Consider the following 16984-nt stretch of genomic DNA (forward strand, 5'->3'; position numbering starts at 1 on the left):
GTGGCCTGACCCGGTCCGTGGCCCTGGTAAGGGGCACCCAATTAAAGATGTAGGTGACGGTGTAGGTCGCAGTAAATAACGAGGACACAGGGTTGCAGTCTCTTTACCTTTTTACTGAAGGCTTCGGCATCCGCAATCCAGAGCACTGCTAACAGGGCTGGCTGAGACCGGCCGGTCTGAAGGCACATCCAGAGTTCCCTTTGCAGATGGAAATCAGTAGCCAAATGCAAAAGAAGAAACGGACAGCACCACAGCAATTGTGACAGAACAGCTTACGTGTTTATTCTGCCATCTGCAACGTTTCGGTCCTGAGACCTTTATCAAGCAAGCTTCATCAAAGGTCTCAGGACCGAAACGTTGCAGATGGCAGAATAAACACGTAAGCTGTTCTGTCACAATTGCTGTGGTGCTGTCCGTTTCTTCTTTTGCATTTGGACTTTATACTGGGATGGATCCCCTGGTGTGGACGGGCACCCTGTTGTCCATAGAGACGTTATTAATTTAGGGTGCGGCCTGACTTCCAATTTTTTACTTTTGGAAATCAGTAGCCTTCCTACTAGCACCTGGGTGTTGTAGTACTTCCCTGCTGAGCACCACGGGATAGTCCTCACAACTGTCATGTATGTTTCTGTTCTTTCTCTCTCCGTCCCCCAGATGATATGGATAGGACGCACCCGTATGACGGGGTAGGCCTGGAGTTATTTTATAGGGACCCTAGAGACGCCCCTCTCCCACAATTGCCTCCGTTGTATTTGTTAGGTGTAAAGGTGAGACAGCCAACCTAAAGTTAACTGCCCTGCCGTAGTTCAAAGTAATGCATAGAGTCTATTACTTCCTCGGCGTTCCAGCCGCCGGCTACGCGCCTCAGAAGGATGTTGCTGATCTTGAGGCACAACTCCTTCTGGTTCTATCTCCTTTGTGCTGTGATCCCGTTTTTCACTTCTCCAAAATATGCTTCGCTTCGTGTCCTTTCTTAGGAGTCTGCCGCTAAAGGCACAGGCACGGCTCCGTAACGATCTGTCTGTGCTAGGCCGCTGTCAGGATCCCACCCCTGACAGGTCCTCTCTCGAACTCTCCCCAGCTACTTTCTCCCTAACTTCCTATCCAACTCCCAGTTTTACCCATGTGTGAGGAGTGGCCTCGTAGATAGGACCTTTTGCTCCCCCTGGCGGCCGGAGTGTGAAGTGTAATGTGTGTCTGTGATACCTGCAAGGGGAACTCTTTTAGTGCAATCAGACGTACCATCACTCCCCCTGGTGGAAGAGCGACGTTACTGCAACGACCAGACTCTGGGGCGCTGCACATTCAACTTCTTTATTCACCTTCCAAGAATGCAAAACAATTACTGGTAAATCTTACAGTAAAAAGGAATGATCTTAAACAATGACCATACACCATATGCAAATTTTAATTTCTAGAATGCAAGTTATTATATTCTGTACTAATGAACCTAATTTGTTTATTATTCTGAAGCCTTGTTAAACCTATCTAAGTGCAAACATATGCCAATCTAAAAAAAAACACTGATAAGATGTTTGTTCTTTTTAGGTTCTAATTACAGTTACATTGTCCTATCTGCAACGACGAGCAAAACATAAAAAAACTATAGGAGCAATACCACTGGGCAAGAGGTTTGGCATTGTTGTGTAAGTCTAGTTTACCCTTCTGTTGGTCATCCTGCATTGGTATTCCTTGTCTGTTCTGAAGTATTATAGGCGGATGTCACGTACATGTGCTCTCTATTCCAGGCCTGTGAATTTCATCAGCAGTTACTCAAACAGATGGTCTTACGGGGCCGCATGTGGAGCCACAGCTACAACCGTTTTTCTTTTGTTCTTCAATGAATATTCTAATTATTTTGACTTTGTTGCACCAACCTGGGCCAAAGGTAGGTGTATTTCTTCAGGCCCTTGGGTATATTATGGTTTGGGAGAGAGGTGGAGAAAGACAGAAGAGGACCCCTGTGCAAGAACAATATGGGCACTTTGTAATCCAGTAGTTCATCATAATGCACAATTCCACCTGCTTTGGAGGTGGTGGGTCCCCATCCTTCTTAGGCCCCTGTGTGGCAGCTACACTCGTTGCACCAATGTTATGCCTGTTCCTAACTTAGAAGATATTTAGGTACTTAGCAGACTCTGAACATTTATGTCAAACCACCGCACAAATAAATGACTAAATAAATGCATAATAGAATAGTCTATAATAGAATAGTCAGGATCTTCTACTATGGTATCTCTAAAGTTCAGTGCATTACCTATTTTCTGATGATGTTTTTGTACATAGCTCTAGTCTATCTCCTATCTGCGCTGGAGGTTGGGATGGATTATTACCCTTTCTTTGCCTGCTTATCAACAGACCACAGACTAATAGGTTCAACCTTAGGATTCTGCTACTCTCTTTGCTGGTAAGTGATAAGAAGGTCTATGAACACAGCTTATACTTCCACCAGCACAAAAACTTTGACTTCAAAGTTCATGCAAATAAATGAAAATTTACACGTTCACAAACAAAGTTTCGTATCAAATGGTCTAACTAGCCATTTATACACTACTGCCTTTGTGGGTGCTGTGAAGTCAACATAGTGAGACACTTAGCTCTGGTGGAAAAAAATTCACCATAACTTTCAGAAACCTTGAAAAAGTTGTGACAACTTCCAGGTGTGTGTCATCTCTGAGTGCTGTTAAAATGGAATTGGTGAGCAGGAATTCACCAACCTCCCAAAATAATTTATAAGAGCATGTAGCCCTTTCAAAGATCAGTCCAGCAAGACTTATATATGGCCAGACCGTTCTTCTATTACTGAAAAATCAGTATTGCAATTGATATAAAGTTGTAGGTCTGAAGCCTCTGTCACTCCAACTCTATTCCCCGCCCAGCCCCACTTCCCCTAGCTTGACTGACAGCCTCATTGCTGTGTTACTTCAGGCAAAGGTGTTGTCAGTCAAACAGAAGGAGGCACTGGTGGGCAAGGAATAGAGCTGGAATGACAGAGGCTTCAAATCTACAGGTATAAGAGAGAAGTAGGGAGCTGCAAACGTTATCCAGATGACTGCACATGAGATTGAGTCCAAATGCAAAAGTCCAGGTTGGTGCTCACTGGTGAGCACAGCAAGCACAGGAAAACACAGAAATGGATCCAGCACACCAACCCATCTAAAATGTAGAAAACCTTTATTCCGGCATGTCAAACCACATTAAAAACATGAGAAACACCTGAGGCGTTTCTGGAGCATAGTAAGTAAAATCAAAAAACGATTTGCTGAACTTTTGACTAACATTCACAGTAGAAATGCCGCTTATTCGGGCGCCGCCAAACACTTTGTCAATATTCACAAAGGAGATGTTTCCCTGTGTGCGTTTTTTGCATTTGAAAGGCTATACAACCCCATTAGAAGAGGCAATAGACAGAAATTGTTAACACGTGAAGCTTTTTGGATTTTAAAACTTGACACCAAATATCCTAAAGGGATAAATTCAGGAAATAACTTGTTTTATATCTATTGATGATAGTGTATTGTCCAAAAATGCAATAAAACAAGGTTGAGGAGAGTCAATGGAGGAATTACCCTACAACTTTCACCTACACATCAAAATTGAAGAAGGATCAGGCTGTCTTATCCTGGGATGAGGGTTTACAGAGGCATAAACCAGTCTCATAATTTAAGGGATTGCCATTGGAGGACTTAGCAGTGAGACCACCAGTGATAGGTGACAAGTAGATAGGTGATAAGTTTTGAATATTTAAGAACCTTTTTAAATCCGGCCAAAATTTGTGACTAGTTTATTATGTAGATATATCAAAGGATTTGTCCGAGCCTTAATCCATTTGTCCCCATCCTGCCTGTTTGAAGATATTTTAACACTTGTACTAATAAAGTCTGGATTTTTAGAATGGTGAGTGCCACCCTTTTTTTCTGTTTTTGCATGGAAAGTTTATTATGTGGTCTATCATTCTTACTATATAAAAGAAATAGAAGTCTAAAGAATTTTACTAAAATTCTTTGCAGGTTTTGCGTGCAGCTGGCAGATATGCTTCAATGTCAGAGATTAGTGCATGTAAGTTTTCTTCATTTTTTTTTTCTATGCCCACAAAAATAAATTATAATATCTAGTTGTAGCCACCATAATATTTTCCATTGCAGCAAGCTGTTATACAGAAGGAATATTTTATTATGAGATTAGGCACTGAGCTGTGAAATAGCATTTAAGGTTTATTGCCTGCACTTCATAATGCGTCATTAAACACCAAGCGTTATCTTCTCTCTAGGCCTCAGTAGTACTCATCTTCATACCAGTACCATCTCTACTCTGCTGCCTGTTTCTGATGGGGAGATTTCTACAAGTGTTAATAATGACCACGATCTCTCTTTATAGACAGATGGAAAAGAAGGTATTTTGAAAAAAACTATTTTTGCCCATAGTAATTCCTCTAACTCCAGACTTCCCTTATGTCAGGCTTTATTGTTCCATTCCATTTCAATATGACAAAAATATGGTTTGTAAATTGTATCATCCTAGGAGGAAGAGGAACCTTTGTTACCTCAGCATTTGACCACCTATGTCCGACATCTCTTAAAATCTGCTCCAGAAATGTGAGTGTGCTTGCAGTAAAGTTAATAATTTGACCAATATTCTCAGTTAGTTTTAGGGCTCATTTAGGCTACTTTCAGACATCAGGTTTTTTGTTTCAGGCCGAATCCGGCTAACGTTCAAAAAAACGGATCAATTGCAAATAGTGTAAAAACTGATGCAACGAGAGAGAGAGAACTGGATTCAGAGGCCGGATTCTTCGTTTCACATCTCTGCTTCACATGTTTTTGGCCGGTTCCGTCACTGTGCGCTTTTTTCGTGGGATGAAAAAACATTCATCTGGTGTTTTCTCCGTCCGCCTGAAACGACTATTTGGACGGATCAGGAAAAAACTAATGAAATGTCTGGCTATCAGGTGCAATCCAGCGCTAATACAAGTCTATCAGAAAAACTTTCAAAACTTGCTGGATTGTGCCTGAAACAAAAAACCTGATGTGTGAAAGTAGCCTTAGACACAAGACATGTGTAACATCCTGAGATCTCCTAGGACAGTATCCAACCCCATTCAAGCTCTACAACACAAACACAGCCCTAGTAATGTCAGTGACCTCAGCATAGAAACCGATGGTAATTCAGCAGTAGACAGCAGCCCATTTCATAATTCAGTGCACGCGAATTATGGAAAGAGAAAGTTCTTTCTCTTAGGCCCCCTTCACGCGTCCATGTAATACCAGTAATGGAAAAAAATATATCGGTGTCATCATTAGTTTATACTTCCAGTATGTCATAAGAAAAATCAATTCCAAATTTTCTCCTATACTTTGCAAAGCACTCATTATAATGAGCACGTGTGGCATCCATGAAAAAAATAAATACCACATGTACCTGAAATACGGGTATGTGAAGGGGCATTAGATAAATGTGATTCCATGCAGTGTCGCTGTCAGAGGTAACATTATCCTGCTGTCACTGAGATGAGTGATGTGCCAAATATTCTGTCACACTCAGCAAAAGCCTGTGTAGGTTGAGAAAATCACTTGACCACCAGTAATAGTGTTGAAGTGTTCCTTACTAATAAAGATTTACTCTCCAAGTTCCACACCTCCCTATCAGCTGTCCAGTGACATGTTAATTATAAAAAAGTACGCTCTGTTACCTCAGATGGCTTGAGGCAGTGACTAGTGTTGAGCGATACCTTCCGATATCGGAAAGTATCGGTATCGGAAAGTATCGGCCGATACCGTCAAAGTATCGGATCTAATCCGGTACCGATACCCGATCCCAATGCAAGTCAATGGGACGAAAATATCGGAATTAAAATAAACTCTTTCTTTCCTTGTAGGTTAATTCTACATGAAGGAAAACAACTAAGAATAATGTAGGATGTATTGGGGGACGTGGCGGAGACATTAAAGGCACAGAGGTTTAGCCCAATCAAATAGAATAGCAGGATTTTTTTTTTTTTTATGACGTTCGGCGTTAGAAAGATTTTGACTATGTTAATTTTTTACTTATTTTGTCAGATATTGATGTTTCACTACTTCCACGCCCTTCACCTTCTTTTTTACTTCTCCGACACTTTCTTCTTCATTATCCTCATCATCAGCTTCTTTGACATCAACTTCTTCACCTTATTCATCTTCTTCTTCATCTTCTACCTATTTTTTTTTTTTGTTACATTGTTCATATTCTTTTTATTTAACTATTATCTTCTTCATATTCAACTTCTTCATCATATTCTTATTTGTGACAGGCATTCCCGTAGTTGTTATCTATAAAAGTTTGAAGATTACACCTTCCGTTCTGCCTGTCACAAAAGAGTTACATTTGTCCGCGTTCAGTTTGGCCTGCAGCATCAGGCTTTATCCAGGGGCACCACGAGGAGGAACGGACTCACCCCCATACACTGCTTAGTCTTCTTCTGCTTATAATTTAGATAATATCTTTTGCTCTGATATTTAGTCTTATGCTTAATGTTCTTCTGCTCTTTGTTCTGCAGCCTCTTGTTCTTCTGCTTCTCGGTCTTCCAGGTTGTCGTCGTTGTCTCCAGGGTCGTCGTCTCCGGGGTCGTCGTCATCGGGGTCGTCTTTAGGGTCATCGTCTCCAGGGTCGTCGTCATCTCGGTGGTTGTCGTCTCTGGTGTCATCATCATGTTAGGGGTGGTCTTCCGGGTCATCGTCTTTAGGGTCTTGAACTTGGAAATGTAGCAGAAGGTACAAGAAGGCTGAGAAAATGCCGAGAAACAGCTGATGGAACTGGAACTCGGATGGCTACCCGAAGGTCCAAGAGCCAATGGAACTACCGTGGACCAGCTGACGTTACTGGAACCCGGTTACTAAGCAGGAGGTACCCGTGCCTGAAAGCACTACCAAGGACCACCTGACGTTGGTGGAACTCGGATACCCAGAGGGAGGCACCTAAGCCAAAGGCTCTGCCCGGAACCAGCTGATGGTACTGGAACCAGGATGGGGAGCAGAAGGTACAAGAGCAAAAGACACTGCCGAGAACCAGCTGACGGTACTGGAACCCGGATGGGTAGCCGAAGGTCCAAGAGCCAATGGAACTACCGAGGACCAGCTGACGTTACTGGAACCCGGTTACTAAGCAGGAGGTACCCGTGCCTGAAAGCACTACCAAGGACCACCTGACGTTGGTGGAACTCGGATACCCAGAGGGAGGCACCTAAGCCAAAGGCTCTGCCCGGAACCAGCTGACGGTACTGGAACCAAGATGGGGACCTATTCAAGCTTGTCTTCCTAGAGCCCCAACTGGCGGTGTTAGAGCCCAGGGTCAGCAGAAGGAGGAGAGGGAGGGGAGTGTAGGTCGAAGCCTGCACTGGTGGCAGCTTTGGGTCTGTTGTGTCTGCGTGGCTGTCGCAGGACACGTTGCCGGCTACACAGCAGGGGAACAGCTGGCGGTGCTGAACCCCACTGACACATTGGCTGGTGTTTTTCTCTGTGCAGCTAGCACATCTGGGCCCCAACTGGCGGTGTTAGAGCCCAGGGTCAGCAGGAGGAGGAGCAGGAGGAGCGGAGTGTAGGCCGAAGCCTGCACTGGCGGCAGCTTTGGGTCTGTTGAGTCTGCGTGGCTGTCGCAGGACACGTTGCCGGCTACACAGCAGGGGAACAGCTGGCGGTGCTGAACCCCACTGACACATTGGCGAGGTGTTTTTCTCTGTGCAGCTAGCACATCTGGGCCCCAACTGGTGGTGTTAGAGCCCAGGGTCAGCAGGAGGAGGAGAGGGAGCGGAGTGTAGGCCGAAGCCTAATTGAACCAATTTCAAAGGTAACCTTTAACCCCCCCTCAGGTGTTACAAACTAGAAGAGCCACAGCTTATGCAGCAGTAGTGCTGCACAAGTCAAAGGTTGCTCTTTTAATTTTTCTCCTTGCACACGCTGAATGAAACACGTATAACATTTAGCCCTTTATACAGTCAAACTGTGTTGGAGGCGAGAGTTCCCTTCGTAATGGGACGCATCACAGATGTCAAGAATCCCACCTTGGTGCTGAGCGCAGTCTCCTGAGCGTTGTTATTTGCTGTACAGGAGTCTGCGCTGTCGTTTTATTCCTTGGCCTTGCGCTGTTAGCGCTGCCCATCTTCTGACATCATTTAATGTCGGCCGTTGCGCTTTGCGATGACCATGAATCCCAGCCCCGCAGTGTCTTTACATAGTTAAAACACTGCGGGGCTGGGATTCATGGCCTGGCGCAGTACATATGTTCACCTCTCACACTCGGGTCCTTACACCCGCTTCAGACTGTGCGGCGTCAGCTGATCCCTTATCGCATGCCACGGCCATGAAGCCGCACAGTCTGAAGAAGGCGGAAGGAGATGAGGGACAGGCGAACATATGCACTGCTCATGCCCATCAATCACACCCTCGCAGTCCAAATAAATAAGACACCGAGGGGCGTTGTGTGGGTCAGGGCGGCCGCAGAGGCGCAGCCAGCCAAACAATGATGCCAGAAGATGGGCAGCGCTACCAAGGGGGTTGCAGCGTGTCATTACAAAGGAAAGTCACACCTCCGGGACGGTTAAATGGTCACAGAGGACACATTTTAGACGTGTTCAGTTCCCCATGGGCAAGGAGAATAAGTTTCTGAGCCACCTTGCACACATGCAGCATTACTGCTGTACAAGGTGGCTGTAAAACATAGAAACACCTGGGGGAGGGGGGACAGGTTCCCTTCAATTTCAGTTCTTGTGTCTGCGTGGCTGTCGCAGGACACGTTGCCGGCTACACAGCAGGGGAACAGCTGGCGGTGCTGAACCCCACTTACACATTGGCTGGTGTTTTTCTCTGTGCAGCTAGCACATCTGGGCCCCAACTGGCGGTGTTAGAGCCCAGGGTCAGCAGGAGGAGCAGGGGGAGCGGAGTGTAGGCCGAAGCCTGCACTGGAGCAAGTTGAAAGGGAACCTTTAACCCCCCCCCAGGCGTTTGTAGCTGAAAGAGCCATCGTGTACAGCACTAATGCTGGAAAAGGTAAACTTAGCTCTTTTAATTATGGTCCTTGCACATGCTGAACCTAACACTTATGAAATGTGTCCCCTCACACCGTTAAACCGTCCGGTAGGTGGAACTTTCCTTTGTCATGTGACGCAGCACAGCCGTCATTCTTACCCCCTTGGCGCCGTGCGCCGCCTCCTCAGCGTTGTTTGAATCTGTCCCGGTGCCTGCGCTGTTAGGTTAGCCCTTGGCCATGCACACATTTTGCGCTGCCCGTCTTCTGACATCATTTGGTGTCAGGCTGGCTGCGCCTGTGCGGCCGCGCTGGCCGAGAGCCCGCCTTGCAGTGTCGTCTAATGTAATCCCACCGCGGGCCTGGGATCCGTGGCCATGCGCAGTGCATATCCTCGCCTCTCACTCCCCTCCCTACGGCTTCTTCAGACTGTGCGGTGTCACGGCCGTGGCATGCTATTAGGGATCAGCTGACACCGCACAGTCTGAAGAAGCCGTAGGGAGATGAGTGAGAGGCGGAGGTTCAGATATGCACTGCGCATGTCCATGGATCTCAGGCCCCCAGTGGGATTAAATCTGAAGACACCGCGAGGCGGGCTCTCGGCCACCGCGGCCGCACAGGCGCAGCCAGCCTGACACCAAATGATGTCAGAAGACGGGCAGCGCAAAATGTGTGCATGGCCAAGGGCTAACCTAACAGCGCAGGCTCCGGGACAGATTCAAACAACGCTGAGGAGGCGGCGCACGGCGCCAAGGGGGTAAGTATGACGGCTGTGCTGCGTCACATGACAAAGGAAAGTTCCACCTACCGGACGGTTTAACGGTGTGAGGGGACACATTTCATAAGTGTTAGGTTCAGCATGTGCAAGGAGCACCACGAAAAGAGGCACTTTTTCCCTTTGCATCATTACTGCTGCACAAGGTGGCTCCTTCAGTAACAAACGCCTGGGGGGGGGGACAGGTTCCCTTAAATTTAACTTGTTGTGCCTGCGTGGCGGTCGCAGTACACGTTGCCGTATACACAGCAGGGGAACAGCAGGCATTACTGAACCCCACTAACACATTGGCGAGGTGTTTGGCTCTGTGCGTACAGCACTTCTGGACAGCAACTAGCGGTGTTGGAGCCCAGGGACTGGAGGAGGAGGAGGTGGAGGAGATAGGAGGGATTGCCACACACACAGCTGGGGAACAGCTGACGTTACTGAACCCCAATAACAGAGGAGCGAGTGTTGGGACTGTGCGGACAGCACTTCTGGACAGCAACTAGCGGTGTTGGAGCCCAGGGACAGGAGGAGGAGGAGGTGGAGGAGATAGGAAGGATTGCCACACACACAGCTGGGGAACAGCTGACGTTACTGAACCTCAATAACAGAGGAGCAAGTGTTGGGACTGTGCGGACAGCACTTCTGGACAGCAACTAGCGGTGTTGGAGCCCAGGGACAGGAGGAGGAGGAGGTGGAGGAGATAGGAGGGATTGCCACACACACAGCAGGGGAGCAGCAGGCATTACTGAACCCCACTAACACATTGGCGAGGTGTTTGGCTCTGTGCGGACAGCACTTCTGGACAGAAACTAGCAGTGTTGGAGCCCAGGGACAGGAGGAGGAGGAGGTGGAGGAGATAGGAGGGATTGCCACACACACAGCAGGGGAGCAGCAGGCATTACTGAACCCCACTAACACATTGGCGAGGTGTTTGGCTCTGTGTGGACAGCACTTCTGGACAGAAACTAGCAGTGTTGGAGCCCAGGGACAGGAGGAGGAGGAGGTGGAGGAGATAGGAGGGATTGCCACACACACAGCAGGGGAGCAGCAGGCATTACTGAACCCCACTAACACATTGGCGAGGTGTTTGGCTCTGTGCGTACAGCACTTCTGGACAGCAACTAGCGGTGTTGGAGCCCAGGGACAGGAGGAGGAGGAGGTGGAGGAGATAGGAGGGATTGCAACACACACAGCAGGGGAACAGCTGACGTTGCTGAACCCCAATAACAGAGGAGTGAGTGTTGGGACTGTGCGTACAGCACTTCTGGACAGCAACTAGCGGTGTTGGAGCCCAGGGACAGGAGGAGGAGGAGGTGGAGGAGATAGGAGGGATTGCCACACACACAGCAGGGGAGCAGCAGGCGTTACTGAACCCCACTAACACATTGGCGAGGTGTTTGGCTCTGTGCGTAAAGCACTTCTGGACAGCAACTAGCGGTGTTGGAGCCCAGGGACAGGAGGAGGAGGAGGTGGAGGAGATAGGAGAGATTGCCACACACACAGCTGGGGAACAGCTGACGTTACTGAACCCCAATAACAGAGGAGCGAGTGTTGGGACTGTGCGGACAGCACTTCTGGACAGCAACTAGCGGTGTTGGAGCCCAGGGACAGGAGGAGGAGGAGGTGGAGGAGATAGGAGGGATTGCCACACACACAGCAGGGGAGCAGCAGGCCTTACTGAACCCCACTAACACATTGGCGAGGTGTTTGGCTCTGTGCGTACAGCACTTCTGGACAGCAACTAGCGGTGTTGGAGCCCAGGGACAGGAGGAGGAGGAGGTGGAGGAGATGGGAGGGATTGCCACACACACAGCAGGGGAGCAGCAGGCGTTACTGAACCCCACTAACACATTGGCGAGGTGTTTGGCTCTGTGCGTACAGCACTTCTGGACAGCAACTAGCGGTGTTGGAGCCCAGGGACAGGAGGAGGAGGAGGTGGAGGAGATAGGAGGGATTGCCACACACACAGCTGGGGAACAGCTGACGTTACTGAACCCCAATAACAGAGGAGCGAGTGTTGGGACTGTGCGGACAGCACTTCTGGACAGCAACTAGCGGTGTTGGAGCCCAGGGACAGGAGGAGGAGGAGGTGGAGGATAGGAGGGATTGCCACACACACAGCTGGGGAACAGCTGACGTTACTGACCCCCAATAACAGAGGAGCGATTGTTGACTATGCGTACAGCACTACCAGGCAACAACTAGCGGTGTTGGAGCCCAGGGACAGCAGGAGAAGCAGAGGAACACAATGTAGGCCGAAGCCTGATTGGAGAAAGTCGAAAGGGAACCTTTAACCCCCCCCCAAGGCGTTTGTGGCTGAAAGAGCCAGCTTGTGCAGCACAAAAGATGCAAAAGGAAAAGGTGGCTCTTTTCATTATGCTCCTTGCAAACACAGAACTAAACACTTATAAAATGTGTCCCCTGAAACCGTGAGACCGTCCCGGAGGTGGGACTTTCCTTCGTAATATGACGCAGCACAGCTGTCATTCCTACCCCCTCGGCGCCGTGCCCCGGCTCCTCAGCGTTGTTTGATTCCGTCCCGGAGCCTGCGCTGTTATGTTATCCCTTGGCCAGGCACACTTAGCGCTGCCCATCTTCTGACATCATTTGGTGTCAGGCTGGCTGCGCCTGTGCGGCCGCGCTGGCCGAGAGCCCGCCTCGCAGTGTCGTCTAATGTAATCCCACCGCGGGCCTGGGATCCGTGGCCATGCGCAGTGCATATCCTCGCCTCTCACTCCCCTCCCTACGGCTTCTTCAGACTGTGCGGCGTCACGGCCGTGGCATGCTATTAGGGATCAGCTGACGGCGCACAGTCTGAAGAAGGCGTAGGGAGATGAGTGAGAGGCGGAGGTTCAGATATGCACTGTGCATGTCCATGGATCTCAGGCCCCCAGTGGGATTAAATCAGAAGACAATGCGAGGCGGGCTCTCGGCCAGCGCGGCCGCACAGGCGCAGCCAGCCTGACACCAAATGATGTCAGAAGATGGGCAGCGCTAAGTGTGCCTGGCTAAGGGATAACATAACAGCGCAGGCTCCGGGACGGAATCAAACAACGCTGAGGAGCCGGGGCACGGCGCCGAGGGGGTAGGAATGACAGCTGTGCTGCGTCATATTACAAAGGAAAGTCCCACCTCCGGGACGGTTTTACGGTATCAGTGGACACATTTTATAAGTGTTAAGTTCTGCGTGTGCAAGGAGCATAATGAAAATAGCTACCTTTTCCTTGTGCAGCATTACTGCTGCACAAGGTGGCTCTTTCAGTAACAAACGCCTTGGGGGGGGGGGGGACAGGTTCCCTTACATTTCAGTTGTTGTGTCAGCGTGGCGGTCGCAGGACACATTGCCGGCTACACAGCTGGGGATCAGCTGACGTTACTGAAACCCAATAACACTGGGTCGTATGTTTTGACTGTGCAGATGGCACTTATGAGCCTCAACTGGCGGTGTTGGAGCCCAGGAATTTAAGTTCAGGTGGTAGAAAGATGAACACAACAGGAGACCTGGATAACGTAGACAGTCACCTAATTATTTAATCAGGAAGAGGAGTAGCAAATTCCTTCGAGATCCAGGCCTTGTTCATTTTCAGGAAAGTAAGCCGGTCAACGTTATCGGAGGATAGTCGCATGCGACGGTCAGTTACTACACCACCTGCAGCACTAAAGACGCGTTCCGATAATACACTAGCCGCAGGGCAAGCCAGCACCTCCAATGCATACTGGCTTAGCTCTGGCCATGTATCCAGCTTTGAGACCCAAAACTTGAAAGGTGAAGAGCCGTCTGGGAGTACAGCAAGAGGGCAAGACATGTAGTCTGTCACCATCTGACGGAACCGTTGCCTCCTGCTGACTGGAGCCGTCTGTGATGGTGTAGACTTTTGTGGCGGGCACAGAAAACTGTGCCACAGTTGGGCCATACTGGTCTTGCCTTGGGCAGAGGCACTGCTTCTGCTCCCTCTTTGTGCAGAGCCTCCACCACTGCCTGGACGCACTGAGCTGCTTTGTAATGCACTAGCAGCACTTCTCTCAGTTGGAATGGAGAAGATGATGGAATTCACCAGTGTGTCTTGGTACTCCCGCATTTTTCGCTCCCGGTTCAACGGTGTGATGAGGCTTTCTACGTTGTCCCGGTAGCGAGGATCGAGGAGGATGAACACCCAATAATCAGACATGTTGAGAATGTGGGCGATGCGGCTGTCGTTTCTCAGGCACTGCAGCATGTAATCCACCATGTGCTGCAGACTGCCAACTGCCCAAGAAACGCTGTCCCCTGCTGGAGGCGTGATCTCTGCCCGCTCGTCATTACCCCACCCTCGCTGTACACACTGAGTACTGGACAATTGTGTAACTCCCTCCTCTGGACGGATGTCTTCCTCCTCCATTGACTCCTCCTCGTCCTCCTCACAAACTGTCCCCTGCCTACGCGTTTGTGAGGAACCACGTGGCGCTGACTGTCCAGAAGATGATGGAAATGATGAATCCTCATCCTCCACCTCTTCCACAACATCATCCCTTAGCGCTTGCAGTGATTTTTCAAGCAGGCAGATAAGGGGGACAGTCATGCTGACTAGTGCATCATCTGCACTCGCCATCCGCGTGGAATAATCGAAGGGACGCAAAACCTGGCAGACGTCATTCATAGTGGCCCACTCTGTGGTTGTGAAGTCTGGACGGCGCGGAGTGCGACTTCTTTGCGCCTGATGCAGCTGGTACTCCATTACAGCTTGCTGCTGCTCACACAAGCGCTCCAACATATGTAACGTGGAATTCCACCTGGTAGGTAGGTCACATATGATGCGATGTTCCGGCAGGTGGTGTCAGCGCTGCAGAGCCGCAATGCGCGCTTTTGCCGTGCTGGAACGCCGCAAGTGAGCACACTCTAGGCGGACCTTGTGCAGCAGCGCATCAAGATCCGGATAGTCCCTCAAAAAACTCTGCACGACCAAATTGAGCACATGTGCCAGACATGGGATGTGAGTGAGGTTTCCGAGGCCCAGAGCTGCCACCAGATTTCGGCCATTATCACACACTACCATGCCTGGTTGGAGATTCGCTGGCACAAACCACACATCGCTCTCCTGCTTGATGGCATTCCAGAGCTCCTGCGCTGTGTGGCTTCGATTCCCCAAAGAAATTAATTTCAAGACGGCCTGTTGACGTTTGGCCACGGCTGTGCTCATGTCGGTCGTAACAGGTAAACGTTCATCACGGGTCCATGTGGAGGTGGACTGTGACGGCTCCTGCAGCGATGATTCTGAGGAACTGGTGTAAGAGGAGGAGTCAATGCGTACAGAATGGATTCCTGCAATCCTTGGAGTGGGCAGGACACGTCCTGCGCCACTCGCACGATCTGTACCCGGCTCAACGACATTAACCCAATGGGCAGTGAGGGAAAGGTATCGCCCCTGTCCATGTTGACTGGTCCATGCATCGGTGGTGAGGTGGACCTTGCTACTGACGGCATTCAGTAGCACGTGTTTTATGTGTCCCTCCACATGCTTGTGCAGGGCAGGGACGGCTTGCCTGCTGAAGTAAAAGCGGTTGGGCACATTGTACTGTGGGACTGCCAATGACATCAAGTCACGGAAGCTGTCAGTCTCCACCAGCCTGAATGACAGCATTTCCAGTGACAGAAGGTTGGCAATGCCTGCAGTCAGAGCCTGTGTTCGTGGGTGGTTTGCCGAGAAAGGCCGCCTTTTCTCCCATGCCTGTACTACCGATCGCTGTAGACTGGGCTGGGAGTGTGTGGATGACTGGGAAAGTGGTGCTGCGGGTGGAATTACAGCGGGTCTCTGGACAACAGGGCCAGAGGTTCTTCCACGGCGATCCTGGGAGGAAGCCGAACCAGCTGCGTGTGAGCTGGAGGAAGAGGCAACACGAGCTGAAGAGGTGGTAGCTGCCGCTGTTGGTTGGCCTAGCTCTTCAGTGTGTTTTTCTATCTCCGCCGCGTGCCTGGTGCGCACATGTTTCCACATGTTGGAGGTATTGAGGTTGCTGACATTTCGACCTCTTTTGACTTTGTGATGACACACCTTGCATTTGACATAGCAAATGTCATCTGCAACTGTGTCAAAAAAGGACCAGGCACTGCAAGTCTTGGGAGCGCCCTTTTTGGCTTTTGGAAGAGACATGCTCCTAACGGGTGCCAAAGCGGAGGCTGCAGGATCCGCAGTCTTCCCCCTCCCTCTCCCTCTTTGGGCCGTACGGGGAATCTCTTCCTCAGAGCTGCTCCCACCACCTTCCTGTCCCTCACGCCAAGATGGGTCAAGGACCTCATCATCTACACTACCCTCTGCCCCCAACTGCTCCTCCTGGGTAGTCTCAGCAGCAGAGCATGCACCAGAAAGTGGCACCTGAGTGTCATCAGCGGATGCGGCCTGCGATGTGGTGACCGGAGGCACTGGCCCACCCGCCTCTTCAGAGGAAGAGAGAAAAAGCGGTTGGGCATCACTGCACCCTGCCTCTTCTTCCATTTCTCCAATGCTGCTTGGCTGGCCCCCTGTTTCCAAGCCAAGAGATGATTCAGAGAACAGAAGTAGAGACGGCTCCTGTCCTGGGATCTCTGTCTGCCTGGGCAATTTGGCAGGTGGTGAAGAGACAGATGGCTGCTCTCCAGTGCTCTGTGTCTGAGAGGATGTGGCACTAATTGAAGTCGATGCATTAGCTGCCATCCATCCGACAACGGATTAAATTTGGTCTTCACGCAGCAGCGGTGTACGGTGCTCTGTGACAAAGCTGCGCATGAACGACTGTTCCCTGGTGAAAGTGGGTGCTGATGAGTAACCGGTGCCCGCAGCAGGCACAGAATCCCCACGTCCTCTCCCTGCTCCGCGCCCACGCCCACGTGCCTTACTCACTGCCTTCTTCATCTTGGTTGACTGATAAAGATAAGCAGAAAAGTACTAACGGCTTTGTGTGCTTATTCCTGAAGAGCTCCTAACAGGTATAAGAAACACTAATTTTCTAAAGTGTGGACTAGACTTTAATATGAGCTAATGTGGCCTACACAAATGTAAAGTGGTGTCACTGGTGTGTTTGGTGAACTTTATTATTTATTTATTTTTTGGGGGCTGAACTGACAACAGAGAGAGCTGCAGTCACACGGAGACCGTGCAGACAGCCGTAAACGGCGCTGCAAGGCCCAAAAACCCTCCTCTACGTTATCCTATGTAGTGTTTTTCCACAAGTTAGCTGGAGACGGGTGGAAAGACACTAATAGGAATTTTTTGA

The 16984-nt window shown here is 49.7% G+C and overlaps 1 protein-coding gene across 1 annotated transcript in view; it reads left to right on the top strand.

Annotated features, from left to right (window-relative positions):
* The window catches only part of LOC143773599 (stimulated by retinoic acid gene 6 protein-like), a 184819-nt gene that overhangs the window by 74286 nt on the left and 93549 nt on the right, over window positions 1-16984 (top strand). Inside the window, exons 3-8 of the mRNA XM_077260998.1 lie at window positions 1549-1646; window positions 1749-1888; window positions 2287-2407; window positions 4011-4059; window positions 4271-4393; window positions 4522-4595. Of these exons, the coding sequence (XP_077117113.1) occupies window positions 1549-1646; window positions 1749-1888; window positions 2287-2407; window positions 4011-4059; window positions 4271-4393; window positions 4522-4595 (605 nt within the window). The remainder of the gene's footprint in view (window positions 1-1548; window positions 1647-1748; window positions 1889-2286; window positions 2408-4010; window positions 4060-4270; window positions 4394-4521; window positions 4596-16984) is intronic.

The sequence above is a fragment of the Ranitomeya variabilis genome, chromosome 5, assembly GCF_051348905.1.
Source record: "Ranitomeya variabilis isolate aRanVar5 chromosome 5, aRanVar5.hap1, whole genome shotgun sequence".
Lineage (NCBI taxonomy): Eukaryota > Metazoa > Chordata > Amphibia > Anura > Dendrobatidae > Ranitomeya > Ranitomeya variabilis.